The sequence below is a fragment of the Hyperolius riggenbachi genome, chromosome 9, assembly GCF_040937935.1.
Source record: "Hyperolius riggenbachi isolate aHypRig1 chromosome 9, aHypRig1.pri, whole genome shotgun sequence".
Classification (NCBI taxonomy): Eukaryota; Metazoa; Chordata; class Amphibia; order Anura; family Hyperoliidae; genus Hyperolius; species Hyperolius riggenbachi.
The window spans coordinates 58,936,527-58,962,786 of NC_090654.1; the positions used below are offsets into that span (position 1 = coordinate 58,936,527).

Below are 26,260 nucleotides of genomic sequence, written 5' to 3' on the forward strand. Positions count from 1 at the left end.
CACTGATTGCTATTAGACTAAGAGGCGCCACAGGGCCCACAACCTCCCCAACACCTTAATCTCTAGTTATCTGGCTTGCAGTCACTGCTATGTATCCCCTTTTCTTATTTCTTTATGCTTCAAACACAATTAGGAATGACAGCTGAATGAATTCTGCGCCCCCTCCTACACTGCGCCCTGAGGCTGGAGCCTCTCCAGCCTATGCCTCAGCCCGGCCCTGCTGTACTGCTATGGGAAGATTACGGTGATCCTTGTGGTAGCCTCGTACTCAAGAATACCTAGGCGAAAAGAGAGACCAGGAGCCCAATGGTGCAGAATCATTGATAAATTGGGGAGTTGTATTGTACAGGTAGTCCCCGGTTAAAGAACGAGATAGGGACTGTACATTTGTTTTTAACTTGAATCCTTTCTTAAGTCGGGACGTTTGAAACCACTTCTTCAACCTTCCCCCACGGAAATTACATCATCGCGACGGGATCAGGCAGTTCGTAAGTCGGGCGTCTGTAAACCGGGGACTACCTGTACTGTATATTCAGCTATACTCACAAAAGTGGGTTGCAGATCTCAGCAACCACCTTATAAGCCAGCAGGAAATTAATCATCCCCGCTCGGTTTTCCAGGTCCTGCTGGAAGCTGGATGGTCGCTCTCCTGGGTTTATATGGGGAAACTAGGGAGGTTTTAGCTGAATGCTTGACGAGATGATCCAGCAGTTATGGTTATGGTGAGGACATTGTTACTTCAAATCAGGGGCGTAATTAGAAGTCCCCGGGCCCCCCTGCAAGAATTTGAGGCCATTTTAGGGGGGCAGGAGGGGTCGCAGCATGAGGGGCAAGCTTGGTAGCACGTCAGTGGGGAGGGGAGCCCTCCCTCACCTCGGGCTCTCCCCTCTGCGCTCCCCTCCTGCATCTATGTAAGTGTTAGCAGCGGCGGCAGCAGCTATAATTACCTCCATTCACCACTGGAGGTTGCCGATCTGCAAGGGCTTCACATTACTTTTACTACTTTAAAACAGGAAGTAATGTGAAGCCCTTGCAGATCGGCCACCTCCAGTGGTGAATGGAGGTAATTATAGCTGCTGCCGCCGCTGCTAACACTTACATAGATGCAGGAGGGGAGCGCAGAGGGGAGAGCCCGAGGTGAGGGAGTGCTCCCCTCCCCACTGACGTGCTACCAAGCTTGCCCCTCATGCTGCGACCCCTCCTGCATCCCCCCAAAACGACCATGAGCGGGCCCCAGGCCCCCCCACAGGGGCAGGGGCTGCTTCCCCTATTGTTACGCCAGTGCTTCAAATGGCTCAGTATAACAGTACATATAGGGCTTGATTCACTAAGACAAATAGCATGCCTTATCAGAGTTAACACACCTTATCAAAGTTAACACATCGGGCCTGATTCACAAAGCGGTGCTAACAGTTAGCACGCTGGTGAAAAGCCCTTTATCACGCCTAAACTCAGTTTAGGCATGATGGGCCTGATTCACAAAGCGGTGCTAACAGTTAGCACCCTGGTGAAAAGCCCTTTATCATGCCTAAACTCAGTTTAGGCATGATAAGTTTAGGTGTGATAAGTTTAGGTGTGATAAGTTTAGGCATGATAAGTTTAGGTGTGATAAGTTTAGGCATGATAAGTTTAAGCGCCAACTGCGTTAGCACCGCAGTGCACAGCTGATCAAAAGTTTTACGCTAGCAAAGACTGGTGCACTTAGTACAAAGATTAATGGCGCTGCTTTGCGTGCGGGACTTTGCAAGCGATCTAAACTTATCTAAACTTATCATGCCTAAACTTATCACACCTAAACTTATCATGCCTAAACTTATCACACCTAACCTGGCTTTTCACCAGAGTGGTGCAATGGTTATCATGCCTAAAGTCTCTAACTGGGTTATCACCGCTTTGTGAATCGAGCCCGATAAGTTTAGGCATGTTGGGCTCGATTCACCAAGCGGTGCAAAGTGTTAGCACCGTGGTGAAAAGGCCCTTATCACGCCTAAAGTCACTTTAGGTGTGATAAGAAGAAACTCGCGCGAAGTTGCCACGCGTACGCGCGTAAGTGCGCGCGCAACACCCGACGCTTCGCGCGAAGCTCCTAATTAAGCCCTATGGGACTTTGCGCGCGCTCTCACGCGCGTACGCGCGAACGCGCTTACGCGCGGTAACTTCGCGCGAAGAGCAGGAAAAATCGGTGATAACTCAGTGGTGAAAAGGTCATCACGCCTAAAGTCTTTTAGGCGTGATAACTGGGTTATCACCGCTTTGTGAATCGAGGCCTAGGGGCCTGATTCACAAAGCGGTGCTAACAGTTAGCACGCTGGTGAAAAGCCCTTTATCATGCCTAAACTCAGTTTAGGCATGATAAGTTTAGGGGCTCGATTTACCAAGCGGTGCAAAGTGTTAGCACCGTGGTGAAAAGGCCCTCTTCACGCCTAAAGTCACTTTAGGCATGATAAGAAGGGCTTCGCGCGAAGTTTCCGCGCGTAAAGTTTTGCGCGCGCTCCCGCGTGCGTGCGCGCGAAGCGCCCCTCACTTCGCGCGATGCGCCCATTAAACCCTATGGGACTTTGCGCGCGCGCCTGTGCGGGTGCGCGCGCAAAACTTTGCGCGCGATAACTTCGCGCGAAGTGCAGCCAAAAATGGTGCTAACTCAGTGGTGAAGAGGTCATCACGCCTAAAGTCCTTTAGGCGTGATAACTGGGTTAGCACCGCTTGGTGAATCGAGCCCTAGGTGTGATAAGTTTAGGCATGATAAGTTTAGGTGTGATAAGTTTAGGCATGCTAAGTTTAGATAAGTTTAGATCGCTTGCAAAGTCCCGCACGCAAAGCAGCGCCATTAAACTTTATACAAAGTGCACCAGTCTTTGCTAGCGTAAAACTTTTGATCAGCTGTGCACTGCGGTGCTAACGCAGTTGGCGCTTAAACTTATCGGGCCTGATTCACAAAGCGGTGCTAACAGTTAGCACGCTGGTGAGAAGCCCTTTATCATGCCTAAACTCAGTTTAGGCATGATAAGTTTAGGTGTGATAAGTTTAGGTGTGATAAGTTTAGGCATGATAAGTTTAGGTGTGATAAGTTTAGGCATGCTAAGTTTAAGCGCCAACTGCGTTAGCACCGCAGTGCACAACTGATCAAAAGTTTTACGCTAGCAAAGACTGGTGCACTTTGTATAAAGTTTAATGGCGCTGCTTTGCGTGCGGGACTTTGCAAGCGATCTAAACTTATCTAAACTTAGCATGCCTAAACTGAGTTTAGGCATGATAAAGGGCTTTTCACCAGGGTGCTAACTGTTAACACCGCTTTGTGAATCAGGCCCGATAAGTTTAAGAAAATTCGCGCGAGTTGCTTCTTATCATGCCTAAAGTGAGTTTAGGCGTGATAAGGGGCTTTTCACTGGCGTGCAAACACTTTGCACCGCTTTGTGAATCAAGCCCCTAAAGTCTTTTAGGCGTGATAACTGAGTTATCACCGCTTTGTGAATCAGGCCCCTAAAGTCTGGGTTAGCACCGCAGTGCACAGCTGATCAAAAGTTTTGCGCTAGCAAAGTCTAGTGCATTTCGCATACAGTTTAATGGCGCTGCTTTGCGTGCGGGACTTTGTGCGCGATCTAAACATATCTAAACTTAGCATGCCTAAACTTATCACGCCTAAACTTATCACACCTAAACTTATCACGCCTAAACTGGCTTTTCACCAGCATGGTGCAATGGTTATCATGCCTAGGGCCTGATTCACAAAGCGGTGATAACTCAGTTATCACGCCTAAAAGACTTTAGGCGTGATAACCTTTGCACCACTGAGTTATCACCGATTTTTGCTCTAACTCGCGCAAAGTTTCCGCGCGTACGCGCGTACGTGCGCGCGCAAAGTCCCATAGGGCCTAATGGGAGCTTCGCGCGAAGCGGGGACGCTGCGCGTGCGCGGTTGCGCGCGCAAAACTTTGCGCGCGGAAAATTCGCGCAAGTTGCTTCTTATCATGCCTAAAGTGAGTTTAGGCGTGATAAGGGGCTTTTCACTGGCGTGCAAACACTTTGCACCGCTTTGTGAATCAAGCCCCTAAAGTCTTTTAGGCGTGATAACTGAGTTATCACCGCTTTGTGAATCAGGCCCCTAAAGTCTCTAACTGGGTTAGCACCACTTTGTGAATCGAGCCCATCTTATCAGAATTAACACGTCTTTACAGATTAGCATAGCAAGTGCTACAAACGTATGCCTGCTTATTGGCAATGATGAGAGCTCCACTCATCCTGCCCTGAGCCCCTGCGGGTCCAATCACTTTAAAGGACATTATCCTCGCACTTTGATTGGCCCAATAGGCTGCCTGACAAGTTTCCTGTCAAGTGACAGACAGCCTATTGGGCCAATCAAAGTGCGGGGATAATTTAAATGTAAAGTGATTGGACCCGCAGGGGCTCAGGGCAGGACGAGTGGAGCTCTCGTCACTGCCATTTAGCAGGCATAAGTTCGTAGCACTCGCTATGCTACTCTGATAAGGTGTGTTAACTTTGATGAGACATGTTAACTCTGATAAGGCATGCTATTTGTTTTAGTGAATCAAGCCCATAGTGATCTAAATAGGGGCTTGGGCGTGTGGTGCTGAAATCAGCTCAGTCTAAAGGCTCATACACACATCAGACTATAGTCTTTGGAAAATGAAAGATCACAGACCAATTTTACCCCCTTCCATGTAGTATGAGAGCCATACCTACACAATGGGCCTGATTCACAAAGCGGTGCTAACAGTTAGCACGCTGGTGAAAAGCCCTTTATCACGCCTAAACTCAGTTTAGGCATGATAAGCTTAGGTGTGATAAGTTTAGGGGCCTTATTCACAAAGCGGTGCTAACAGTTAGCACGCTGGTGAAAAGCCCTTTATCACGCCTAAACTCAGTTTAGGCATGAAGGGCCTGATTCACAAAGCGGTGCTAACAGTTAGCACCGTGGTGAAAAGCTCTTTATCACGCCTAAACTCTGTTTAGGCATGATGGGCCTGATTCACAAAGCGGTGCTAACAGTTAGCACCCTGGTGAAAAGCCCTTTATCATGCCTAAACTCAGTTTAGGCATGATAAGTTTAGGTGTGATAAGTTTAGGTGTGATAAGTTTAGGCATGATAAGTTTAGGTGTGATAAGTTTAGGCATGATAAGTTTAAGCGCCAACTGCGTTAGCACCGCAGTGCACAGCTGATCAAAAGTTTTACGCTAGCAAAGACTGGTGCACTTCGTATAAAGTTTAATGGCGCTGCTTTGCGTGCGGGACTTTACAAGCGATCTAAACTTATCTAAACTTAGCATGCCTAAACTTATCACACCTAAACTTATCATGCCTAAACTTATCACACCTAAACTGGCTTTTCACCAGAGTGGTGCAATGGTTATCATGCCTAAAGTCTCTAACTGGGTTAGCACCGCTTTGTGAATCGAGCCCGATAAGTTTAGGGGCTTGATTCACAAAGCGGTGCAAAGTGTTTGCACGCCAGTGAAAAGCCCCTTATCACGCCTAAACTCACTTTAGGCATGATAAGAAGCAACTCGCGCGAATTTTCTGCACGCAAAGTTTTGCGCGCGCAACCGCGCACGCGCGCGTGCAGCGTCCCCGCTTCGCGCGAAGCTCCCATTAAGCCCTATGGGACTTTGCGCGAAAAATCGGTGATAACTCAGTGGTGCAAAGGTTATCACGCCTAAAGTCTTTAGGCGTGATAACCTTTGCACCACTGAGTTATCACCGATTTTTGCTCTAACTCGCGCGAAGTTTCCGCGCGTACGCGCATACGCGCGTACACGCGTGCAAAGTCCCATAGGGCTTAATGGGAGCTCCTAAACTTATCACGCCTAAACTGGCTTTTCACCAGTGTGGTGCAAAGGTTATCATGCCTAAAGTCTTTTAGGTGTGATAACTGAGTTATCACCGCTTTGTGAATCAGGCCCCTAGGGCCTGATTCACAAGGGGCCTGATTCACAAAGCGGTGCTAACAGTTAGCACGCTGGTGAAAAGCCCTTTATCATGCCTAAACTCAGTTTAGGCATGATAAGTTTAGGGGCCTGATTCACAAAGCGGTGTCAACAGTTAGCACCGTGGTGAAAAGTCCTTTATCATGCCTAAACTCAGTTTAGGCATGATAAGTTTAGGGCCTCGATTCACAAAGCGGTGATAACCCAGTTATCACGCCTAAAAGACTTTAGGCGTGATGACCTTTTCACCACTGAGTTATCACCGATTTTTCCTGCTCTTCGCGCGAAGTTACCGCGCGTAAGCGCGTTCGCGCGTACGCGCGTGAGCGCGCGCGCAAAGTCCCATAGGGCTTAATGGGAGCTTTGCGCGAAGCGTCGGGTGTTGCGCGCGCACTTACGCGCGTACGCGCGGCAACTTCGCGCGAGTTTCTTCTTATCATGCCTAAAGTGACTTTAGGCGTGATAAGGGCCTTTTCACCATGGTGCTAACACTTTGCACCGCTTTGTGAATCGAGCCCTAGGGGCTCGATTCACAAAGCGGTGCTAACTCAGTTAGAGACTTTAGGCATGATAACCATTGCACCACTCTGGTGAAAAGCCAGTTTAGGTGTGATAAGTTTAGGCATGCTAAGTTTAGGTGTGATAAGTTTAGGCATGCTAAGTTTAGATAAGTTTAGATCGCTTGCAAAGTCCCGCACGCAAAGCAGCGCCATTAAACTTTATACGAAGTGCACCAGTCTTTGCTAGCGCAAAACTTTTGATCAGCTGTGCACTGCGGTGCTAACGCTTGGTGCTTAAACTTATCACTCCTAAAAACTTATCACACCTAAACTTATCATGCCTAAACTTATCACACCTAAACTTATCACACCTAAACTTATCATGCCTAAACTGAGTTTAAGCATGATAAAGGGCTTTTCACCAGGGTGCTAACTGTTAGCACCGCTTTGTGAATCAGGCCCCAGGTGTGATAAGTTTAGGCATGATAAGTTTAGGTGTGATAAGTTTAGGCATGATAAGTTTAGGTGTGATAAGTTTAGGCATGATAAGTTTAGGTGTGATAAGTTTAGGCATGATAAGTTTAGGCGCCAACTGCGTTAGCACCGCAGTGCACAGCTGATCAAAAGTTTTACGCTAGCAAAGACTGGTGCACTTTGTATAAAGTTTAATGGCGTTGCTTTGCGTGCGGGACTTTGCAAGCGATCTAAACTTATCTAAACTTAGCATGCCTAAACTTATCACACCTAAACTTATCATGCCTAAACTTATCACGCCTAAACTGGCTTTTCACCAGCATGGTGCAATGGTTATCATGCCTAAAGTCTTTTAGGCATGCTAACTGGGTTAGCACCGCTTTGTGAATCGAGCCCTAGGGCCTCGATTCACAAAGCGGTGATAACCCAGTTATCACGCCTAAAAGACTTTAGGCGTGATGACCTTTTCACCACTGAGTTATCACCGATTTTTCCTGCTCTTCGCGCGAAGTTACCGCGCGTAAGCGCGTTCGCGCGTACGCGCGTGAGAGCGCGCGCAAAGTCCCATAGGGCTTAATGGGAGCTTCGCGCGAAGCGTCGGGTGTTGCGCGCGCACTTACGCGCGTACGCGCGTACGCGCGGCAACTTCGCGCGAGTTTCTACTTATCATGCCTAAAGTGACTTTAGGCGTGATAAGGGCCTTTTCACCACGGTGCTAACACTTTGCACCGCTTGGTGAATCGAGCCCTAGGGGCTCGATTCACAAAGCGGTGCTAACCCAGTTAGAGACTTTAGGCATGATAACCATTGCACCACTCTGGTGAAAAGCCAGTTTAGGTGTGATAAGTTTAGGCATGATAAGTTTAGGTGTGATAAGTTTAGGCATGCTAAGTTTAGATAAGTTTAGATCGCTTGCAAAGTCCCGCACGCAAAGCAGCGCCATTAAACTTTATACGAAGTGCACCAGTCTTTGCTAGCGTAAAACTTTTGATCAGCTGTGCACTGCGGTGCTAACGCAGTTGGCGCTTAAACTTATCACACCTAAACTTATCACACCTAAACTTATCATGCCTAAACTTATCACACCTAAACTTATCACACCTAAACTTATCATGCCTAAACTGAGTTTAGGCATGATAAAGGGCTTTTCACCAGGGTGCTAACTGTTAGCACCGCTTTGTGAATCAAGCCCCAGGTGTGATAAGTTAGGGTGTGATAAGTTTAGGCATGATAAGTTTAAGCACCAAGGGCTCGATTCACAAAGCGGTGCAAAGTGTTAGCACCATGGTGAAAAGGCCCTTATCACGCCTAAAGTCACTTTAGGCATGATAAGAAGAAACTCGCGCGAAGTTGCCGCGCGTACGCGCGCACGCGCGTACGCGCGTAAGTGCGCGCGCAACACCCGCCGCTTCGCGCGAAGCTCCCATTAAGCCCTATGGGACTTTGCGCGCGCTCTTACGCGCGTACGCGCGAACGCGCTTACGCGCGGTAACTTCGCGCGAAGAGCAGGAAAAATCGGTGATAACTCAGTGGTGAAAAGGTCATCACGCCTAAAGTCTTTTAGGCGTGATAACTGGGTTATCACCGCTTTGTGAATCGAGGCCCAACTGCGTTAACACCGCAGTGCACAGCTGATTAAAAGTTTTGCGCTAGCAAAGTCTGGTGCACTTTGCATAGAATTTAATGGCGCTGCTTTGCGTGCAAGACTTTGCACGCTATCTACACTTATCTAAACTTAGCATGCCTAAACTGGCTTTTCACCAGCGTGGTGCAATGGTTATCACGCCTCAAGGCCTCGATTCACAAAGCGGTGATAACCCAGTTATCACGCCTAAAAGACTTTAGGCGTGATGACCTTTTCACCACTGAGTTATCACCGATTTTTCCTGCTCTTCGCGCGAAGTTACCGCGCGTAAGCGCGTTCGCGCGTACGCGCGTGAGAGCGCGCGCAAAGTCCCATAGGGCTTAATGGGAGCTTCGCGCGAAGCGTCGGGTGTTGCGCGCGCACTTACGCGCGGCAACTTCGCGCGAGTTTCTTCTTATCACACCTAGGGCCTGATTCACAAAGCGGTGCTAACAGTTAGCACCCTGGTGAAAAGCCCTTTATCATGCCTAAACTCAGTTTAGGCATGATAAGTTTAGGTGTGATAAGTTTAGGTGTGATAAGTTTAGGCATGATAAGTTTAGGTGTGATAAGTTTAGGCATGATAAGTTTAAGCACCAACTGCGTTAGCACCGCAGTGCACAGCTGATCAAAAGTTTTACGCTAGCAAAGACTGGTGTACTTCTTATAAAGTTTAATGGCGCTGCTTTGCGTGCGGGACTTTGCAAGCGATCTAAACTTATCTAAACTTAGCATGCCTAAACTTATCACACCTAAACTTATCATGCCTAAACTTATCACACCTAAACTGGCTTTTCACCAGAGTGGTGCAATGGTTATCATGCCTAAAGTCTCTAACTGGGTTAGCACCGCTTTGTGAATCGAGCCCCTAAAGTGACTTTAGGCGTGATAAGGGCCTTTTCACCACGGTGCTAACACTTTGCACCGCTTGGTGAATCGAGCCCCAAGTCTCTAACTGGGTTAGCACCGCTTTGTGAATCGAGCCCCAGGTGTGATAAGTTTAGGCGTGATAAGTTTAAGCACCAACTGGGTTAGCACCGCAGTGCACAGCTGATCAAAAGTTTTGCACTAGCAAAGTCTGGTGCACTTCGCATAGAGTTTAATGGCGCTACTTTGCGTGCGGGACTTTGCGCGCGATCTAAACTTATCTAAACTTAGCATGCCTAAACTTATCACGCCTAAACTTAGCATGCCTAAACTGGCTTTTCACCAGCGTGGTGCAATGGTTATCACGCCTAAAGGGCCTGATTCACAAAGCGGTTAGCACGCTGGTGAAAAGCCCTCTATCATGCCTAAACTCAGTTTAGGCATGATAAGTTTAGGTGTGATAAGTTTAGGTGTGATAAGTTTAGGCATGATAAGTTTAGGTGTGATAAGTTTAGGCATGCTAAGTTTATGCGCCAACTGCGTTAGCACCGCAGTGCACAGCTGATCAAAAGTTTTACGCTAGCAAAGACTGGTGCACTTTGTATAAAGTTTAATGGCGCTGCTTTGCGTGCGGGACTTTGTGCGCGATCTAAACTTATCTAAACTTAGCATGCCTAAACTTATCACACCTAAACTTATTACACCTAAACTTATCACGCCTAAACTGGCTTTTCACCAGCATGGTGCAATGGTTATCATGCCTAAAGTCTTTTAGGCATGCTAACTGGGTTAGCACCGCTTTGTGAATCGAGCCCGATAAGTTTAGGGGCCTGATTTACAAAGCGGTGCTAACAGTTAGCACCCTGGTGAAAAGCCCTTTATCATGCCTAAACTCAGTTTAGGCATGATAAGTTTAGGTGTGATAAGTTTAGGAGTGATAAGTTTAAGAACCAACTAGGTTAGCACCGCAGTGCACAGCTGATCAAAAGTTTTGCGCTAGCAAAGTGTGGTGCACTTTGCATGGAGTTTAATGGCGCTGCTTTGCGTGCGGGACTTTGTGCGCGATCTAAACTTATCTAAACTTATCGGGCCTGATTCACAAAGCGGTGCTAACAGTTAGCACTCTGGTGAAAAGCCCTTTATCACACCTGGGGCTCGATTCACAAAGCGGTGCTAACCCAGTTAGAGACTTTAGGCATGATAACCATTGCACCATGCTGGTGAAAAGCCAGTTTAGGCGTGATAAGTTTAGGTGTGATAAGTTTAGGTGTGATAAGTTTAGGCATGCTAAGTTTAGATAAGTTTAGATCGCTTGCAAAGTCCCGCACGCAAAGCAGCGCCATTAAACTTTATACGAAGTGCACCAGTCTTTGCTAGCGTAAAACTTTTGATCAGCTGTGCACTGTGGTGCTAACGCAGTTGGCGCTTAAACTTAGCATGCCTAAACTTATCACACCTAAACTTATCATGCCTAAACTTATCACACCTAAACTTATCACACCTAAACTTATCATGCCTAAACTGAGTTTAGGCATGATAAAGGGCTTTTCACCAGCGTGCTAACTGTTAGCACCGCTTTGTGAATCAGGCCCAAGGTGTGATAAGTTTAGGCATGATAAGTTTAGGTGTGATAAGTTTAGGCATGCTAAGTTTAAGCGCCAACTGCGTTAGCACCGCAGTGCACAGCTGATCAAAAGTTTTACGCTAGCAAAGACTGGTGCACTTTGTATAAAGTTTAATGGCGCTGCTTTGCGTGCGGGACTTTGCAAGCGATCTAAACTTATCTAAACTTAGCATGCCTAAACTTATCACACCTAAACTTATCACACCTAGGGCTCGATTCACAAAGCGGTGATAACCCAGTTATCACGCCTAAAAGACTTTAGGCGTGATGACCTTTTCACCACTGAGTTATCACCGATTTTTCCTGCTCTTCGCGCGAAGTTACCGCGCGTAAGCGCGTTCGCGCGTACGCGCGTGAGAGCGCGCGCAAAGTCCCATAGGGCTTAATGGGAGCTTCGCGCGAAGCGTCGGGTGTTGCGCGCGCACTTACGCGCGTACGCGCGTACGCGCGGCAACTTCGCACGAGTTTCTTCTTATCATGCCTAAAGTGACTTTAGGCGTGATAAGGGCCTTTTCACCATGGTGCTAACACTTTGCACCGCTTTGTGAATCGAGCCCTTAAACTTATCGGGCTCGATTCACAAAGCGGTGCTAACCCTGTTAGCATGCCTAAAAGACTTTAGGCATGATAACCATTGCACCATGCTGGTGAAAAGCCAGTTTAGGCGTGATAAGTTTAGGTGTGATAAGTTTAGGTGTGATAAGTTTAGGCATGCTAAGTTTAGATAAGTTTAGATCGCTTGCAAAGTCCCGCACGCAAAGCAGCGCCATTAAACTTTATACAAAGTGCACCAGACTTTGCTAGCGTAAAACTTTTGATCAGCTGTGCACTGCGGTGCTAACGCAGTTGGCGCTTAAACTTAGCATGCCTAAACTCATCACACCTAAACTTATCATGCCTAAACTTATCACACCTAAACTTATCACTCCTAAACTTATCATGCCTAAACTGAGTTTAGGCATGATAAAGGGCTTTTCACCAGGGTGCTAACTGTTAGCACCGCTTTGTGAATCAAGCCCATCACGCCTAAACTGGCTTTTCACCAGCATGGTGCAATGGTTATCATGCCTAAAGTCTTTTAGGCATGCTAACCGGGTTAGCACCGCTTTGTGAATCGAGCCCTTCATGCCTAAACTTATCACGCCTAAACTTATCACGCCTAAACTGGCTTTTCACCAGCGTGGTGCAATGGTTATCATGCCTAAAGTCTCTAACTGGGTTAGCACCGCTTTGTGAATCGAGCCCATCTTGCAAAGATTTCTATCTGATGGGGAGTTCAGCTCCATAGAATAGACTGTGTAGGTATGGCTCTCATACTACATGGAAGGGGGTAAAATTGGTCTGTCATTTTCAAAAGACTATGGTCTGATGTGTGTATGGGGCCTACGTATGCAATACAAAAGGATATCAGTACACAGCATTAGATGAATGCAAGGGGTGTTTTTAGGCATAGGCAAACCAAGCAGATGCCTAGAGTGACAACAGCTGGAGAGGGCACCACAGAGCTATTCTTAGTTCAATTAAGATCTGCATGAATGGTAATTCTAATGCATAAAAATTAGAACCGGTTGTTAGCATAACAATAATATAGCTGGTGCTATAAATGTGCACCACTCAGGGGGTTTTCCCCTTATGGGCCGAAGCAATTTTCACATTTCAGCACGCCTTCCTATCATTTGCCAATAACTTTATCACTACTAATCACACCTATATGATTTATATCTTGCTTGTTTTCAAGATAATTAAGGCTTTTTGGAGGAAATATTTGTTTTCAGTAATTACTTTCAATGCATTTTAAAGGAACATTATCAAACCAGGGGCCATATACAATTCACTTTTTCACCTGAGTTTTCTCCTAGCTGATATTTTTACATTTGTCAATAAATTGCCCTTTAAGCCACCACCAAGCAAGAAAATACTCAAAATAATTTTGATAGTACTTTTGCACTTACTTTTCAGTACTTTTTCAGTTGAAAAGTGCTGAAAATTTATTTTAAATAGAAGATGAAAAATTATCTCCTAGGAGAAAACTTAGAAGAAAAGTGGAATTGCTTATGGGCTCAAGTGTCTAAAATGACAATGTACAAATAAGTTCTAAGTAGCTGTGTAAACATTTTCTTGTTTTCATGTTAAATATCAGAGGCAAAAGATTTAATTCATTGTGTGTAGATTTTAGCTACATTTGCAATGTCTCATTTGCAAAAGTATGAATCTCTGCCGTCTGACATGCTAACAACAGTGTAATATTGAAGCAGAGTTATATGAAAAGCCTGTCAGGTATCAGGTTTCACACACACAATTACAAATGTTTATGTTGCACATCTATATATATAATAGACTAAGTGCCTCAACCTTCAAACAAGAAGAAGAAGTACTTTGCATGAGAAAATTTATGCGTGCTCAAACACCAAGTTTAAGGCCTCTTTTCCACGGACTGTTGAGCTGTGTGCTCAGCAAGCAGTTACCAGGCAGCAGTGAGCAGATACCAGGCAGCAACAAGCAGTTACCAGGCAGCAGCAAGCAGTTATCAGTCAGCAGTGAGCAGTTACCAGGCAGCAGCAAGCAGATACCAGGCAGCAGCAAGCAGTTACCAGGCAGCAGCAAGCAGTTACCAGGCAGCAGCAAGCAGTTACCAGGCAGCAGTGAGCAGTTACCAGGCAGCAGCGAGCAGTTACCAGGCAGCAGCAAGCAGTTACCAGGCAGCAGCGAGCAGATACCAGGCAGCAACAAGCAGTTACCAGGCAGCAGCAAGCAGATACCAGGCAGCAACAAGCAGTTACCAGGCAGCAACAAGCAGTTACCAGGCAGCAACAAGCAGTTACCAGGCAGCAGCAAGCAGTTACCAGGCAGCAGCAAGCAGTTACCAGGCAGCAGCAAGCAGTTACCAGGCAGCAGCAAGCAGTTACCAGGCAGCAGCAAGCAGTGAGTGCATGAGAAAATTTATGCGTGCTCAAACACCAAGTTTAAGGCCTCTTTTCCACGGACTGTTGAGCTGTGTGCTCAGCAAGCAGTTACCAGGCAGCAGTGAGCAGATACCAGGCAGCAACAAGCAGTTACCAGGCAGCAGCAAGCAGTTATCAGTCAGCAGTGAGCAGTTACCAGGCAGCAGCAAGCAGATACCAGGCAGCAGCAAGCAGTTACCAGGCAGCAGCAAGCAGTTACCAGGCAGCAGTGAGCAGTTACCAGGCAGCAGCAAGCAGTTACCAGGCAGCAGCGAGCAGATACCAGGCAGCAACAAGCAGTTACCAGGCAGCAACAAGCAGTTACCAGGCAGCAGCAAGCAGTTACCAGGCAGCAGTGAGCAGATACCAGGCAGCAACAAGCAGTTACCAGACAGCAACAAGCAGTTACCAGGCAGCAGCAAGCAGTTACCAGGCAGCAGCAAGCAGTTACCAGGCAGCAGCAAGCAGTTACCAGGCAGCAGCAAGCAGTTACCAGGCAGCAGCAAGCAGTTACCAGGCAGCAGCAAGCAGTTACCAGGCAGCAGCGAGCAGTTACCAGGCAGCAGCGAGCAGTTACCAGGCAGCAGCGAGCAGTTACCAGGCAGCAGCGAGCAGTTACCAGGCAGCAGTGAGCAGTTACCAGGCAGCAGTGAGCAGTTGTGAGAGTTTGAGAGCCATTTCACTGCCTATTCACAGTCCATGGAAAAGAGGCCTTACCCTAGCAAGTCTGACATTGCAAATCTGGCCTAATTGGCTATTCATGAAGCAATGCTCATGCAAATGCATGCACAAACCAATACCACAAAGCAGTCACCCTGCTACATGCTACATTAGCACTATCCGGCTTAGTGCACACCAGAGCGGTTCGGCAGCATTTTGCGATCCACTTGCGGCTGCGGATACGCTTGGGTAATGTATTTCAATGGGCTGGTGCACACCAGAGCGGGAGACGTTTTGCTGAAACGCATACTCCCGAGGTGAGGCATTTTTTGGATTGCGGAGGCGTTTCTGCCTCCAATGTAAAGTATAGGAAAAACGCAAACCGCTCTGAAAAACGGCAGTTCAGAGCGGTTTTGCAGGCGTTTTTGTTACAGAAGCTGTTCAGTAACAGCTTTACTGTAACAATATATGAAATCTACTACACCAAAAACGCTTTACAAAACCGCAAAATGCTAGGTGAAATGCTACAGAAAAATAAGAAAAAGCGTTTCAAAATCTGCTAGCATTTTGCGGATCTGCTAGCAGTTTTTGGTGTGCTCCAGGCCTCCAGGAGCGCCACGGGGAGGATTCCCAATGCCCCCTTTTTATACAACTGGGGGGAGGCCGCAGGGTCCCAGGCTCTCTCACTGCCTGGAAACCACAGCGGCACCCCGGAGAGGGAGGCTGGGTGGCGTGGACGACCCCCCCCCCCAAGTGTGGCCAGCGCCGGGGAGAGCCGTCTGCACCCACCTCCCAATATTAAAAACAGGCACTTACCTTAACGTCCACTGCGTTCTGCAACATGCGCATTAATTTGGGGGCACCACATGAGAAAGGAGAGAAGCATGGGTCACCCCGAGCTTTAGAGCTCAGGGCTGGCTCACATACAGCACTCCAGAGGGGGGGGGGGGGGAGGACAGGCGCACTCACTCCAGGGTTCACACCACCGGAGCAAGCCATCCACCACCTGCCTCCAAAGGATACAAACTGCACAAAATGCTTTCCATGAGAAAATTAATGCGCATGTAGCAGAACCCAATGGACGTTAAGGTAAGTGGCTGTTTTTAATATTAGGAGGTGGGTGCGGACGGCTCTCCCCAGCGCTGGCCACGCTTGGGGGGGCGGCTGCGCCACCCAGCCTCCCACTCCGGGGTGCCGCTGTGGTTCCCAGGCAGCAAGAGAGCACTTTGCAGTATTGGTTTTTTGACCCTGCATAGTTTGGCATGCGAAAGCAAATGCATATTTGTATGAGCATTGCCTCATGAATAGCCAATTAGGCCGGATTTGCAAAGCCAGACTTGCTAGGGTTTAACTTGGTGTTTGAGCATGCATACATTTTCTCATGGAAAGCCTACTTCTTCTTGCTTCAAGGTTGAGGCACGTACTCTATTAGATAGATAGATAGATGCGGCGTATGCTACGACGCGGGTTGGCTAGTAAGATATATTTCCTCTACTCTCTACAGAGAGCTCAGTCAGAGACAGGCAACACACACACACACACACACACACACACACGCACACACGCACACACGCACACACACACACACACACACAATTTCCCCCTCCCCTCATGGTTTACTCTGCCATCAGATTTGCCATCAGAAAAGTGTGAAAGTAATTAGATAACAGTAAACAAAAAGATAAGCATTCAAATGTATACATCAGTACATAGCAGCACTTCCCAATTGAAAAAAAAAACCATGTTAATCGATATTGTTCCTTTACAGGGAAAAACAAGGAAAAGAAAAAGAAAAAATACACTATTCCTCCAATTCCATCATCTATAGTTTTAAAATAAACAATGCTACTGTAAATCAAACGCACACATTTTATTTGTCCATTCGTACCAGTTATTACAACATTTAAATGATGTTCCTAGTATAATTTATTGCAAGAATAAATTATTTGGAAATATTTTTTGTACCTGATCAATAATTGCAAGCCTTTATTTGAAAAAGTAACAGTAATATACTCTCATGATATACATAGTAGAAAAGCTGAGTCCTTATGGTATGTATTTAAGTACTTTAAAAAAAATACTGTCACTTTTTTTTACGTATCTTAAAGGAATACTGTAGGGTCGGGGGAAAATGAGTTGAACTTACCCTGAGCTTCTAATGGTCCCCCGCAGACATCCTGTGCCCACGCAGCCCCTCACCGATGCTCTGGCCCCGCCTCCGGTTCACTTCTGGAATTTCAGAGCTGTCTCCTCGCTCCCGCTGTTGTCACCAGGTCCTGTAGGCTGGACTGCATCGCATGTTATGCCCGCAGGTGGATGGCTGCCTTACTCCTTGTCACACCGGACCTCCCTAATCTCCCACCCGATGCCAGTTTTCCGCATGGATGCACGCAGGCGAATGGCTGCCTCGGTCCTTCTCACACCAGACCTTGCGGATCTGCCACATGCTGCCAGTTTTTCGCATTCATGCCTGCAGGTGAACGGCTGCCTAGCTCGTTGTCACACAGGACCTTGCTGATATACTACCCGCTAGAAGTTCTAGGATTTGCTGATGACGATCTCTGACAAGCAGACACCCTGAATATGAAGCTGGTGTTGTGGAAGCCGTCCACGGGACCAATAAGGTGATAGTAAAGCTTTATGCAACTGTAGGGGAAGGGTTAATGAGATGCAGCACAAGGCAATGTATGCTTACATTCAGTGGTGCTCATCGGAGCTAGGATATCCGAGATACTCGGATATCCTAGCTATTTTTTCACTATTCGAGCTCGAATACCGAGCTCGAATAGTATTAGCTATCCGGGCTGTGCTATCCGAGCGCACTCGGATAGCAAGCAGCTATCCGGAGATATCCTAGCTATCCGAGCTCGGATAGCGTCACCAGCTCGGATAGCGTCACGTCTGACGTCACCTCGAGTCCTCACAAGCGAATCAGAGGGTTCCCAGCCCTCTGACTGCAGCCAATCACAGAGGGGGAGCCTGGCCAAGCCCCCCTCTATAAATAGCGGACGCCATCTTGCCTCACTCGTCCTGCTTGCGACTTACTGACTGATTGTACTGAGAGATTGCTCGAGTGCTTTTTGTCTGTCTGCACTCCAACACTTGATATTCAACTGTATTGCTTTGTATTGTAGATAGATTGTATTTTAGGTAGTTTAGTTTGTGTGATTAGGGACAAGGGAGGGAGACTGTCACTGGTGCTGCTGCAGCTGCAGCCAGCAGCTAGGCCCTGTGCCTAGGCAAGGCAGCCTGCCCTGCTCTGTGCTCTAGTCTCTAGTTACCTGTGCTCTCACCTGTCCTAGTCTACTGTACTACTACTTCTGTGTTAGATAGATTTGTACTATTTTGTAGTTAGCAAGGCCCAGCTTTACTACTATACCTGTCCTGTATCTGCTCTCTGTAATCTAGTCACACCTGTTCTATTATTTAGCTAGATTCTTCTATTGTTTAGTTAGTAGTACTGTAGTGTACTCTAGTCTGTGTATAGGGACCGTCCGTCACCGCGTTACCTAGGGTCTTTGTGTGTGCAGTGCACGTCTGCGCTGTCCGCACCCTCTCGTTAGTGCTACACCCGTCCTATTTTTTTCTATTACTTCTATTGTGTATTTGCTGACTTGTACTGTACTGTAGTCTGTGTATAGGGACACCGTCAGTCAGCGTCAGCTAGGGTCTTTGTGTGTGCAGTGCACGTCTGCGCTGTCCGCACCCTCTCGTTAGTGCTACACCCGTCCTATTGTTTATATTACTTGTATTGTGTATTCGCTGAATTGTACTGTAGTCTGTGTATAGGGACACCATCCGTCAGCGTCAGCTAGGGTCTTTGTGTGCGCACTCTCTCGTTAGCGCTACACCGATCTCTGCTGTAGAGTACACCTGTCTGTCACCTCACACACCCACCACCACCAGTCCCACCCCATTAAAGTACCCCACTTGTCCCACCCGCCTTTACATACATACGTTTTTTTTTTTCATTTGTATAATATTAAAAATATACGATGTCTGGCACTGGCAGCCGCGGTCTGGGCAGGGGCAGCAAGGGCATCGCCAAGAGAGGAGGTCGTGGGCGTGGCAGCCGTGCCACCACCACCATGCGCAGTTCTGCGTCTGCACCAGTGGCTATTCCGCCATTAGCCACTGGACGTGGACGCTTTGGCCGCCCAACAGCTGGGAGTCACGCTGCAGAGACACAGCAGCAGCAGCGTGTGGCGCAGATGTTCCTCCCACCGCCAGGCCGTAGCCGTCCTTTTGAGGAGAAGGACGCAGACTCTGTGGAGGAACTGATGGTGGATAAGCAGGCCACCATTAGCTCTGGAACCGAGTCCTCCATCCCCGCCGCCACTCCTGTTCGCAAGAGCAGCAGCAGCCGACCAGCACTGCCTGGGGAGGAGGAGGAGGAGAGCATTTCTCCAGCCCCAGCGGGCGACACCAGCACCCTGTCACTCAGCACCTTCTTATTCCCAAGCACAGCGGGGTTATGGAGTGCTGTTGCGGCAGAATTGGAGGAGGAAGGAATGCTCATGGGCACTTTGGGGGATGATTTTTTGGACAGTCAGACAGTGGTGACTGTCCATCCGCCCATGCATGCAGAAGGGGAGTTTGTGGGATCCCAGCAGGACATAATTGCGGAGGGGGAGGATTATGATGACAGGGTGAAGGACAGAGACTGGGTGCCAGGTCCTGGGAGTGGGGATGTCATCAGCTCTGAGGAGGAGGAGGAGGAGGATGCGTCTGTGGGCCTTGCTAGAAGGATCAGCATCGCAGGCATGGGCAGGATCACAAGTGGGCGTGGTATGCAGGCCACACAGCGTGCTGATCCAGAGACGAGTTCTGCCAGTGCCACCACCAGCCGCACCAAGACCCCCCCCCCCCCAACCACCACAGGGAGACCAGCGGCAGCAGCACCTTCCAGCCGAAGGGGCCACTTCACCTCCTCAATTTGGAATTATTTCACCCTGCCATATGTGGAGTGCAAGTATGCCACCTGCAACCAGTGCCGCCAGCAGCTCAGCAGAAGGAAGGAGCCCTCTGCGTTTGGCACCACCTCTCTGGTGAACCATCTGGCAGGGAAACACTTTCATGAGCATGAGGAGTTCATGAAGTTGAAGGAAGCTGGCAGTGGCAGTGGCAGACCCGCCACCACTGCGAAGCCGTCGGCAGCAGCCACCTGCCCTCCTCCACCTCCTCCAGCAGCACCAGCAGGAGTGCGTCAGAAACGCACTGCTCCTCCTCCCTCTGCAACTCCTGCCGCCGACACTGAGGCCTGTTCTGGCAGCCAGTCCTCAGTGGCCTCCTCTGCTCCCTCCACTGATTCCCGTGCCAGCAAAAGGCGTCGCCAGACCCTGCTCAGCGACACCTTCCAGGGGGTGGTCAGGGTTCTGCCTCCCAGCAGCCGTCGCGTGCGTTAGCTGAACGGCTTGCTGGCACGGGCCATGTGCTCCCAACTCCTGCCTTATTCCCTTGTGCAGGAGGGGAGCGACATGCGTGCGCTCCTGATGTGTGCAGCCCCCGATTGGCCAATCAGCAGCCGACATTATTTTGCACGCACGGCCATCCCTGCACTTCACCGCTCTGTGATGGCCAATGTCGGGAGAGGGCTGGATGACGCGGTGGGTCAACGGGTCCACGTCACCATGGACTCGTGGAGCAGCCGGTTTGGGACAGGCCGCTATCTGTCCTTCACCGCGCATTGGGTCAGCTTGGTGGAAGGAGGTGAGGAGGGGCGAGCAGCATCGGGCACTCAGAGCAGCAGCAGCAGCAACAACGCAGTGGGTGGTGCCACCATGCAGGGTCAGCGGAATTGCAGCAGGTTCCTCTGATCCGCTTCCATCCTCCGGCACACTACCCCAAACCCCCCGCCTCAGCAGCAGCGTGAAGCCCCGCCACTGCCAAGCACTGCTGGAATTGGTCAGCCTGGGGAAGACCAAACTGACGGCGAACCATGTCCTGGCCAAACTCTGAGAGCAGGAGAGGAATTGGCTGACCCCCAGAGGCCTCAGAGTTGGAGAGGGTTGTGTCCGACAATGGGGCAAACCTTGTTGCTGCCATCAACAAGGGAGACCTGACCCACATCCCCTGCCTGGCGCACATCCTAAACCTGGTAGTCCAAAAGCTCCTGCGGACCTACCAGGGGATGGACCGACTCCTTGAGGCGGCAAGGAAGGTTGTGCGTCATTTCCGGCACTCGCCTGCAGCCGTAGCGAGCCTGGAAGAAGTGCAGAAGGAGCTGCACCTGCCATAGCACCGGCTCATGATCAATGTTCCAACTCGCTGGAACTCCACCCTGGCGACGTTGGAGCGTCTGGTTGAACAGAGGCAGGCTGTCAGCCAGTAGGTTGCACGAGCAACAGTTGCCGCCATCACAGCAACTGGGCGTGCCGCCACCAACCTCCCGTCCATCATCTCCACCGAGGACTGGGGGCACATGCAGCAGGTGTGCTCAGTCCTGGCACCCTTCCTGCAGGCCACCAACATGGTAAGCGGGGACCATGCAATGGTGTGCGAGTGGGTCCCCTTGGTGTGTGTGCTGGACAGGGCCCTGTATGCACTGCTGGAAGAGGGAGCGGCAGCCTTGGACCAGCAGGAGCTGCAGGCAGCTTCACAGGCCACCTCTGAGAAAGAGGGCGTGGAGTTGGTGAAGGTCCCTGACCTTGCTGCTGATGAGGGGGAGCAGCAGAGCACAGCTGGACTGGTGCGGGGGTGGAGAGAGGATGAGGTGCAGGAGGCAGAGGAAGAGGAAGACAGCACTGTCGGCTCTGGGGCTGCCGATGATGTGCCAGCAGACGTGGCCAGACTCTTCCCAATGGCAGCGCACATGCTGAGGTGCCTGCGTACGGACCCAAGGGTAATCCAGATGAAGAAGAGGGAGGACATCTGGATCTGCATGATGCTGGACCCACGTCTGAAGGGGAAGCTCAGCCAGTTCCTGCCTGCAGGAGGAGACCGTGCGCAACAAATGAGGGATTTGCAGCTGTCCCTTGTTCAGCGCTTGGAGGAAGCCTTCCCTCAGCCATCCACCCCCACTGTCCAGCCAGCACAGAGGCAGCAGCAGGTGCCTGCATCCACCAGCAGCAAGCGCACACACACCACAAACCTGCTGTCTCTGACCAATGAGCTCTACATGAGTGTAGAGCTGCCAAGGACTAGAGAGGAGGTGCCTGCAGCAGCATCCTTCTCCGGTCACAGACAGCGCTTGACCCGCATGGTGGCTGACTACATGGAGTCCTTCAGCGGGCTTGACAGCGTTGCCCCTGTTGATCCCATGGAGTATTGGGTCAAGCACCTGGCGATCTGGAGCGAGCTTGCGCAGTACGCCCTGGAAGTGCTCTCCTGCCCCCCTTCCAGCGTACTGTCAGAGCGTTGCTTCAGTGCAGCCGGTGGAGTCGTCACTGAGAAGCGATCTCGTCTGTCTCACAAGTCTGTGGACAGACTGACGTTTCTCAAAATAAACCAGGCTTGGGTGGAAGGCGAATTCCTGGCCCCTGTTGTCGGCGAGAGGGGGACATGAAGTGGCGCACACACACATTACACCTGCTGCTGCTGTATTTATTCCTGTCTGTGTCTCCACTGCCAGAGAACACATTACAAGGTGCTGCTGCCCATGCGCCAACAGCTATTACGCTCAAAAATAGCTGCCTGCATTATTTTGAAAAAAAAAATTGTAATTATTTTAGAGGTGTCCGGGTTGAAAACTGTGCTGTCCCAATTGTGTATTGGACACAATGGGCTTGATTCACAAAGCGGTGCTAACAGTTAGCACCCTGGTGAAAAGCCCTTTATCATGCCTAAACTCAGTTTAGGCATGATAAGTTTAGGTGTGATAAGTTTAGGTGTGATAAGTTTAGGCATGATAAGTTTAGGTGTGATAAGTTTAGGCATGCTAAGTTTATGCGCCAACTGCGTTAGCACCGCAGTGCACAGCTGATCAAAAGTTTTACGCTAGCAAAGACTGGTGCACTTTGTATAAAGTTTAATGGCGCTGCTTTGCGTGCGGGACTTTGTGCGCGATCTAAACTTATCTAAACTTAGCATGCCTAAACTTATCACACCTAAACTTATTACACCTAAACTTATCACGCCTAAACTGGCTTTTCACCAGCATGGTGCAATGGTTATCATGCCTAAAGTCTTTTAGGCATGCTAACTGGGTTAGCACCGCTTTGTGAATCGAGCCCAATGTGGGCTTCACGACCGCTGTCTGGAACCTTATGCTGTTTATTTACGGCCCTGGTACCACCGCTAGGACCCAAGGCCTATTATGTCTCGCTGCCTGCCCTCCTGCCTGCTGCCAAATGCCAGTCTGACACACACACTCATCCTCCTCACGCTGCCTGCTGCTGTATTTCCTCCTGCTGTCTGTGTTTCCACTGCCAGGGAACACATTACAAGGTGCTACTGCCCATGCGCCACCAGCTATTACGCTCAAAAATAGCTGCCTGCATTAATTTGAAAAAAAAAATTGTAATTATTTTAGAGATATCCGGGTTGAAAACTGTGCTGTCCCAATTGTGTATTGGACACAATGTGGGCTTCACGACCGCTGTCTGGAATCTCATGCTGTGTATTTACGACCCTGGAACCACCGCTAGGAACCAGGGCGTATTATGTCTCACTGCCTGCCCTCCTGCCTGCTGCCAAATGCCAGTCTGCCACACACACTCATCCTCCTCACGCTGCCTGCTGTTGTATTTCCTCCTGCTGTCTGTGTCTCCACTGCCAGGAAACACATTACAAGGTGCTGCTGCCCATGCACCAACAGCTATTACGCTCAAAAATAGCTGCCTGCATTATTTTGGCAAAAAAAAAATTGTAATTATTTTAGAGGTGTCCGGGTTAAAAACTGTGCTGTCCCAATTGTGTATTGGACACAATGTGGGCTTCACGACCGCTGTCTGGAACCTCATGCTGTTTATTTACGGCCCTGGTACCACCGCTAGGAACCAGGGCCTATTATGTCAGTCAAATCACACTGCCTGACACACACTACTCCTCCTCCTGTAGCTGCATTGAGCTTCTGCTGTCTGTGTGCTGCTACCACTGCCAGGGAGAACAGAAGAAGAACTATTTTCTGCTGCCACCTGCCCACCCACTCTCCTACCGGCAGCTATTACCACACTACAACTTGCAACTACTTCCTCCTCCTGCTGATGTCTGTGTTTTACCACCGCCAGGGTACACAGAAAAAGGCGCTGTGGCTTGTAATGTGCCACTACCTACCTATTATGCCATCAACACAAATATAACTATGGTGTTATTAAAATAAAATATTTCCACAAATGAAGTAAAAAAAAATATTACAAAAGAAAGGAAAACCAAGACACATAATATAATGATAGAGAAGAAGAGGAAGAAGAAGAAGAAGATATAGAAGAAGAAGAAGATATAGAAGAAGAAGATGAAGAAGATATAGAAGAAGAAGACAAAGAAGAAGAAGATATAGAAGACGAAGAAGAAGATATAGAAGAAGAAGGAGAAGGAGAAGGAGAAGAAGAAGAAGATATAGAAGAAGAAGAAGATATAGAAGAAGAAGAAGGAGAAGAAGAAGAAGATATAGAAGAAGAAGGTATAGAAGAAGAAGAAGAAGAAGAAGATATAGAAGAAGAAGAAGATATAGAAGAAGAAGGAGAAGGAGAAGAAGAAGAAGATATAGAAGAAGAAGGTATAGAAGAAGAAGAAGAAGATATAGAAGAAGAAGAAGATATAGAAGAAGAAGAAGATATAGAAGAAGAAGAAGAGGAGGAAGAAGAAGATTTAGAAGAAGAAAAAGATAATTGAAGAAGATACAAGAAGTAGAAGATGAAGAAGATTCGAGTAGAAGAAGATATAGAAGAAGAAAAAAAAGAAGATGATATAGAAGTAGAAGAAAAAGATATAGAAGAAGAACATGAAGACGACGTAAATGAAGACTTACAACTTACAACCATTTTGGACACACCTTCTCATGCAAACACTTTTCACTTATTTACTATTTTTGATACCTTTTTTATAACTACTACATCACCACATAATCACTTGATGTTTTTCTTCATAAAAAAAGTGGTTCCATGCATCAATGACCTCCAATACAAGTTTTAAAAGCTATTTAAGGCCAGCTCGAATATTTTACTCGAATACAGACTCGGATAGTGACGTCGGATATCCGAGGTCGAATCGGATATTCGAATAACTCGAATATCGAACTTCGAGATGAATTCGGATAGTTTACTATCCGAATTCGACCAAACTCGAATAGGATAATGAGGTATCCGATCAACACTGCTTATATTGTGTGCTGGGAGGGCAGTGGGGGTCATTCTTGGTGGAGACAGTTTGGGACAAAATGACGTTCCTGCACCATAGACCACCAGCTTTAGTATATATTTTTTCCTCTAATTTTTGACCTTTAAACTTAGGTGCGTCTTATAGTCCGAAAAATGCGGTATATGGTATACACAGCCTTAACTGAGACATAACTTACCCTGGAGAGTCCTTAGGAATGTAACCCTTCACTCTCAAACCCTGGTTTAGTTTCAGGCGCAAATTAGTTGCGCTCACCCCCTGTTAGTGAAAGACGGTGAAAACTATTATACATGTATTATTTAATGTGATGTAGCACAACTGTGTAGTACAAGCAACATTATACCCACCACTTCCTACACCCAACAACAATATACCTACCACTACCCACACCCAGCAACATTATACCCACCAATACTCCCACCCAGCAACATTATACCCACCACTAATCCCACCCAGCAACATTATACCCACCACTACCCCTACCCAGCAACAGTATACGGTAGTGGCTGGATGGTGTAATGGTTAAGGGCTCTGCCTCTGACACAGGAGACCAGGGTTCGAATCTCGGCTCTACCTGTTCAGTAAGCCAGCACCTATTAAGTAGGAGACCTTAGGCAAGTTTCCCTAACACTGCTACTGCTTATAGAGCGCGTCCTAGTGGCTGCCACTCTGGCGCTTTGAGTCCGCCAGGAGAAAAGCGCGATATAAATGTTATTTGTCTTGTCTTTTGTCTTATACCCACCACTACCCACACACAGCAACATTATACCCACCACTACTCATACCCAGCAACACTATACACACCACTAGCCACACCCGGCAACATTATACACACCACTACCCACACCCAGCAACATTATACCCACCACTACCCACACCAAGCAACATTATACCCACCACTACCCCCACCCAGCAACATTATACCCACCACTACGCCCACCCAGCAACATTATACCACCACTACCTACACCACTACCCACACCCAGCAACCTTATACCCACCACTACCTACACCACTACCCACACCCAGCAACATTATACCCACCACTACCCCCACCCAGCAACATTATACCCACCACTACGCCCACCCAGCAACATTATACCACCACTACCCACACCCAGCAACCTTATACCCACCACTACCTACACCACTACCCACACCCAGCAACATTATACCCACCACTACCCACACCCACCAACATTATGCCCACCATTGCTCAAACCCAGCAACACAATACCCACCACTACCCCCACCGAGCAACATTATACCCACCACTAACCACACCGAGCAACATTATACCCACCACTAACCACACCGAGCAACATTATACCCACCACTAACCACACCGAGC

At 48.5% G+C, this 26,260-nt stretch overlaps 1 protein-coding gene across 7 annotated transcripts in view; it reads right to left on the reverse strand.

The window, feature by feature from the left end:
• LOC137532412 (galectin-1-like) overlaps positions 1-26,260 on the reverse strand; it is a 164,052-nt gene that overhangs the window by 11,948 nt on the left and 125,844 nt on the right. For 5 of the 7 annotated variants that reach the window (XM_068252882.1, XM_068252881.1, XM_068252883.1 and 2 more), the window contains one exon: positions 25,088-25,167. The exons of the other annotated variants lie outside the window; for them this stretch is intronic. In XM_068252882.1, the coding sequence (XP_068108983.1) occupies positions 25,088-25,167 (80 nt within the window). The remainder of the gene's footprint in view (positions 1-25,087; positions 25,168-26,260) is intronic. 7 annotated transcript variants of the gene reach the window in all.